Genomic DNA, 6,199 nt, shown 5'->3' on the forward strand with positions numbered 1-6,199 from the left:
CTTATCTGTAAGATTTTTGATGTATAAAATCAAACCTTAATTAACCTGAGACAGTGATTAACTTACCAAATGGCCAAGAGAACGTGGGAATTAAATAATCGAAGTGACTTGTCGGTAGCATCGACATTTTAAAAACGACGGACGGAATAAAACATTTAACGTAACGTAGTCAGAATTCGAATGTATACATAGATAGTTGTGTCGATGATAAAAGTGTTATTGTGATACAATTCAAATACCAATGAGAGCCCGAGAGCTCGACGCGTCATAACAATTGTACAGCCAATAAGGACATCAATCGTAGGCATGGTTTACAATTTATTTAAAATAGTCATGTATGCGTGATGTAGAAAATCGGTGTCATTTTGCAAATTAATACTATTTTCCTGTAGTTTTATGTGAATCATTTCAGAGATTAGTCTCCTGGATAAATATTTCTCTTTGTCTAGAATTTCCACATTCTCCCAGTCAAAATCGTGATCTAGATTCTGCCTGTGTTCGGTGACGACCGATTGTGTCGAGGTAATTCTATTAATGTGGCTCCGATGTTCAGAAATACGAGTTTTTAATTGCCTTTTAGTTTGGCCTACGTATGTCGCGTCACATTCTCTACAGGAAATTTTGTAAACCACATTTTTATTCGATTGAGCTGGGAGGACATCCTTTTGTACTTTAATAAATTTTTTAAGTTTGTTTAGGCTGAAGAAAGACAATCTGACATTAAGATCCCTGACAACTCTTGTAAAATCATCGGAGATACCCTCAACGTATGGAACAGTAAGCCATTTACGTCGTTCTTCCTCGCAAATGGTTAGAGATACATCCTGTCTGCGAGTGCGTCTGTTAAGTAACGCTTTAATTCTCATGTTGATAGTATCAAAGATAAATGTCAAAGGATAGTCGTTCTTCAGGAGAGTATCAATTATAAACTTAACGTTCTTACAATGATATTTAGGGTGGGAAAGTAAGAAGGCCCTATCAACCATGCCTATAATTGTGCCTCTTTTTTGTGAGATCGGGTGCTGCGACAAAAAATTAAGATACCTACCTGAAAAAGTAGGTTTGTGAAACCAGTCAAATTCTAAAATGTTCTCATTCTTAATAATAGTCAAGTCTAAAAAATTAAGTCTATCACCACCAACTTCCATAGTAAATTGAAGTCTCGGATGGTAAGCATTAAATAATTGTAAAATGTTGTCCAGAAAATAAAAAGGTACTGCAAGAGCTATATCATCTACGTATCTAAAATAAAAGGTATAGTGAAAGTTAGTTGTTGCAACACCCAGATCTCCAGATCTTCCATAACCATGTCAGCAGCGATGGGAGAGAACGGCGAACCCATTGGAGAACCAAATTTCTGTTTATAAATCTTATTGTTGAAACGAAATATGTTGAATCTAAAATGAGTTCAACGGCTTTGATAAAGTCCTTTTTGTAATGTTACATTTTCTCGCAATGTGTGACCATCTCTTAGCAATACTTTCTAAGACTAAGTTAGTGGGGATGTTCGTAAAAAAGTGAGATCACATCCAGAGAAACTAGTACGTAATCTGTATCAACAAAGGTTCCTTTTAATTTATTAGCAAGTACAAAACTGTTGTCAATGTGGCTGTCCGGTTTAGGAACACTTTCAGATATGACCTTGTGTAAAAAGAGCGCCAAAGAGTATGTGGGACTGTCAATGGAAGAAACTATGATTCGAAAAGGAAAACCATTTTTATGAATTTTTGGTAATCCATACGCTCGCGGAAGAATCCCATCACTGCATAACAATTGTCTGTATTGAACATCGGAAATGTATTTTAAATTTTTCCATCTCACCAGCATTTCTCTTATTTTCCGGGTTAAAATTGAGATAGGATCCTTACAAATATTTAAATAAGTGGTTGTGTCAGATAACATCTCTGTCATTCTTTGCTTGTAAAATCCTTCATCCAAAGCTACCGTGCAATTACCCTTATCAGCTCTTGTGAAAATGATGTCAGGGTTATCCCTCATAAACTCTTTGGTGGCTTTGACGAGACTGAATATTTCCGAGTGAAAGGGAATTTTCGGGGAGAATGAGAGGAGATTATTAATAATTGGAATGGAGCGGTTCCTGATACTTAAAATCTGATCAAACTGTAAGCCTCTCGTGTTACCCTCCGTACTTTTAATGAACTCAATGATCGTTTTTTTTCTTATTATTGGTAGGTAAGGAAAAATTATCCCCTAGTTGTAACAAACATTGAACTTTATCAGGTATTGAAGTCGAGGTTAAATTAATGAACCACTTATCTTTAATGTGCGTGAGAGAGGACTGTGGAGTGATCGGAAACTCAGATGGCTCGATGTGGACGACGCAAGGGTTCGAAGGATCAACACAATCTGAAGAAGCTAAAGACGAGTTATTTTCAATATTATAGGTGTAATGTATTGGCTTCAAATTGTTAATTTTAGTCAGGTTCTGTTTCCGAGACAACCACTGCAATTTTTTATCAAGGTTAATATTTCCCCTTTGTGAGAAATATCTCAAACCTATTCCTTGCATTCCAAAAAATCTATTGCATATATATATAGGAATGTTTTGAGAAATGCGTCGAGTGAGATAAAAAATCTGTCTTTGTGAATGATTAGCGGTTCTATGCGCATCGTTAAGCTCGATTTTAATTAGTCGAATGATAAAATCAGAGACAACGGAAATAAATTTCTTTTTTGTGTGAAAGTGTGAAATAACCGGTTGATAATTACTGAACGTTGTAGATGTGGTGGTACAATCTCGTTGCGCAAACAAAAGTTTAGAAATCTAATCCGTAATCTACTTTTAATATAAGTCTTCTTCGCTTTAATCCATTGTTTCATCAGTGTAACAATATAGAATCCAAAGGTCGTGGAAATAAAATAGAAAAAACCTGTATGATGACGCATTCTTGCAGCCAGCGTAACTTCAATAAATCGTAAACGGACCCTCGAGAATTAACAAAACGGGAAGAATAGAGGCTATAAGGGTCAAACGCGGTTCTTCATGCGTGATGTCTCATTTATTCACTTTCTTGGATATAATTTCAAACGTTTCGGCTCAATTTCGAGCCATCCTCAGCGATAACAACGGTTAGCCCACGATCTCCAAACCAAATAGCAAGCTCGTCGACTCGTGTTATTTGTACCAAATGATCCTTATCTGTAAGATTTTGATGTATAAAATCAAACCTTAATTAACCTGAGACAGTGATTAACTTACCAAATGGCCAAAGAGAACGTGGGAATTAAATAATCGAAGTGACTTGTCGGTAGCATCGACATTTTAAAAACGACGGACGGAATAAAAACATTTAACGTAACGTAGTCAGAATTCGAATGTATACATAGATAGTTGTGTCGATGATAAAAGTGTTATTGTGATACAATTCAAATACCAATGAGAGCCCGAGAGCTCGACGCGTCATAACAATTGTACAGCCAATAAGGACATCAATCGTAGGCATGGTTTACAATTTATTTAAAATAGTCATGTATGCGTGATGTAGAAAATCGGTGTCATTTTGCAAATTAATACTATTTTCCTGTAGTTTTATGTGAATCATTTCAGAGATTAGTCTCCTGGATAAATATTTCTCTTTGTCTAGAATTTCCACATTCTCCCAGTCAAAATCGTGATCTAGATTCTGCCTGTGTTCGGTGACGACCGATTGTGTCGAGGTAATTCTATTAATGTGGCTCCGATGTTCAGAAATACGAGTTTTTAATTGCCTTTTAGTTTGGCCTACGTATGTCGCGTCACATTCTCTACAGGAAATTTTGTAAACCACATTTTTATTCGATTGAGCTGGGAGGACATCCTTTTGTACTTTAATAAATTTTTTAAGTTTGTTTAGGCTGAAGAAAGACAATCTGACATTAAGATCCCTGACAACTCTTGTAAAATCATCGGAGATACCCTCAACGTATGGAACAGTAAGCCATTTACGTCGTTCTTCCTCGCAAATGGTTAGAGATACATCCTGTCTGCGAGTGCGTCTGTTAAGTAACGCTTTAATTCTCATGTTGATAGTATCAAAGATAAATGTCAAAGGATAGTCGTTCTTCAGGAGAGTATCAATTATAAACTTAACGTTCTTACAATGATATTTAGGGTGGGAAAGTAAGAAGGCCCTATCAAACCATGCCTATAATTGTGCCTCTTTTTTGTGAGATCGGGTGCTGCGACAAAAAATTAAGATACCTACCTGAAAAAGTAGGTTTGTGAAACCAGTCAAATTCTAAAATGTTCTCATTCTTAATAATAGTCAAGTCTAAAAAATTAAGTCTATCACCACCAACTTCCATAGTAAATTGAAGTCTCGGATGGTAAGCATTAAATAATTGTAAAATGTTGTCCAGAAAATAAAAAGGTACTGCAAGAGCTATGTCATCTACGTATCTAAAATAAAAGGTATAGTGAAAGTTAGTTGTTGCAACACCCAGATCTCCAGATCTTCCATAACCATGTCAGCAGCGATGGGAGAGAACGGCGAACCCATTGGAGAACCAAATTTCTGTTTATAAATCTTATTGTTGAAACGAAAATATGTTGAATCTAAAATGAGTTCAAACGGCTTTGATAAAGTCCTTTTTTGTAATGTTACATTTTCTCGCAATGTGTGACCATCTCTTAGCAATACTTTCTAAGACTAAGTTAGTGGGGATGTTCGTAAAAAGTGAGATCACATCCAGAGAAACTAGTACGTAATCTGTATCAACAAAGGTTCCTTTTAATTTTATTAGCAAGTACAAAACTGTTGTCATGTGGCTGTCCGTTTAGGAACACTTTCAGATATGACCTTGTGTAAAAAGAGCGCCAAAGAGTATGTGGGACTGTCAATGGAAGAAACTATGATTCGAAAAGGAAAACCATTTTTATGAATTTTTGGTAATCCATACGCTCGCGGAAGAATCCCATCACTGCATAACAATTGTCTGTATTGAACATCGGAAATGTATTTTAAATTTTCCATCTCACCAGCATTTCTCTTATTTTCCGGGTTAAAATTGAGATAGGATCCTTACAAATATTTAAATAAGTGGTTGTGTCAGATAACATCTCTGTCATTCTTTGCTTGTAAAATCCTTCATCCAAAGCTACCGTGCAATTACCCTTATCAGCTCTTGTGAAAATGATGTCAGGGTTATCCCTCATAAACTCTTTGGTGGCTTTGACGAGACTGAATATTTCCGAGTGAAAGGGAATTTTCGGGGAGAATGAGAGGAGATTATTAATAATTGGAATGGAGCGGTTCCTGATACTTAAAATCTGATCAAACTGTAAGCCTCTCGTGTTACCCTCCGTACTTTTAATGAACTCAATGATCGTTTTTTTTCTTATTATTGGTAGGTAAGGAAAAATATCCCCTAGTTGTAACAAACATTGAACTTTATCAGGTATTGAAGTCGAGGTTAAATTAATGAACCACTTATCTTTAATGTGCGTGAGAGAGGACTGTGGAGTGATCGGAAACTCAGATGGCTCGATGTGGACGACGCAAGGGTTCGAAGGATCAACACAATCTGAAGAAGCTAAAGACGAGTTATTTTCAATATTATAGGTGTAATGTATTGGCTTCAAATTGTTAATTTTAGTCAGGTTCTGTTTCCGAGACAACCACTGCAATTTTTTATCAAGGTTAATATTTCCCCTTTGTGAGAAATATCTCAAACCTATTCCTTGCATTCCAAAAATCTATTGCATATATATATAGGAATGTTTTGAGAAATGCGTCGAGTGAGATAAAAAATCTGTCTTGTGAATGATTAGCGGTTCTATGCGCATCGTTAAGCTCGATTTTAATTAGTCGAATGATAAAATCAGAGACAACGGAAATAAATTTCTTTTTTGTGTGAAAGTGTGAAATAACCAGGTTGATCATTACTGAAACGTTGTAGATGTGGTGGTACAATCTCGTTGCGCAAACAAAAGTTTAGAAATCTAATCCGTAATCTACTTTTAATATAAGTCTTCTTCGCTTTAATCCATTGTTTCATCAGTGTAACAATATAGAATCCAAAGGTCGTGGAAATAAAATAGAAAAACCTGTATGATGACGCATTCTTGCAGCCAGCGTAACTTCAATAAATCGTAAACGGACCCTCGAGAATTAACAAAACGGGAAGAATAGAGGCTATAAGGGTCAAACGCGGTTCTTCATGCGTGATGTCTCATTTATTCACTTTCTTGGATATAATT

General features: G+C 35.9%; 1 protein-coding gene across 1 annotated transcript; it reads right to left on the reverse strand.

Moving 5' to 3' along the window:
• Positions 1-311: 311 nt before the first annotated feature.
• On the reverse strand, positions 312-866 carry LOC139824793 (uncharacterized). The gene has a single exon (XM_071797330.1). The coding sequence runs from the start codon at positions 864-866 to the stop codon at positions 312-314; it is 555 nt and encodes a 184-aa protein (XP_071653431.1).
• Positions 867-6,199: the final 5,333 nt, after the last annotated feature.

This window comes from Temnothorax longispinosus, unplaced genomic scaffold, assembly GCF_030848805.1.
Source record: "Temnothorax longispinosus isolate EJ_2023e unplaced genomic scaffold, Tlon_JGU_v1 HiC_scaffold_573, whole genome shotgun sequence".
Taxonomy (NCBI): domain Eukaryota; kingdom Metazoa; phylum Arthropoda; class Insecta; order Hymenoptera; family Formicidae; genus Temnothorax; species Temnothorax longispinosus.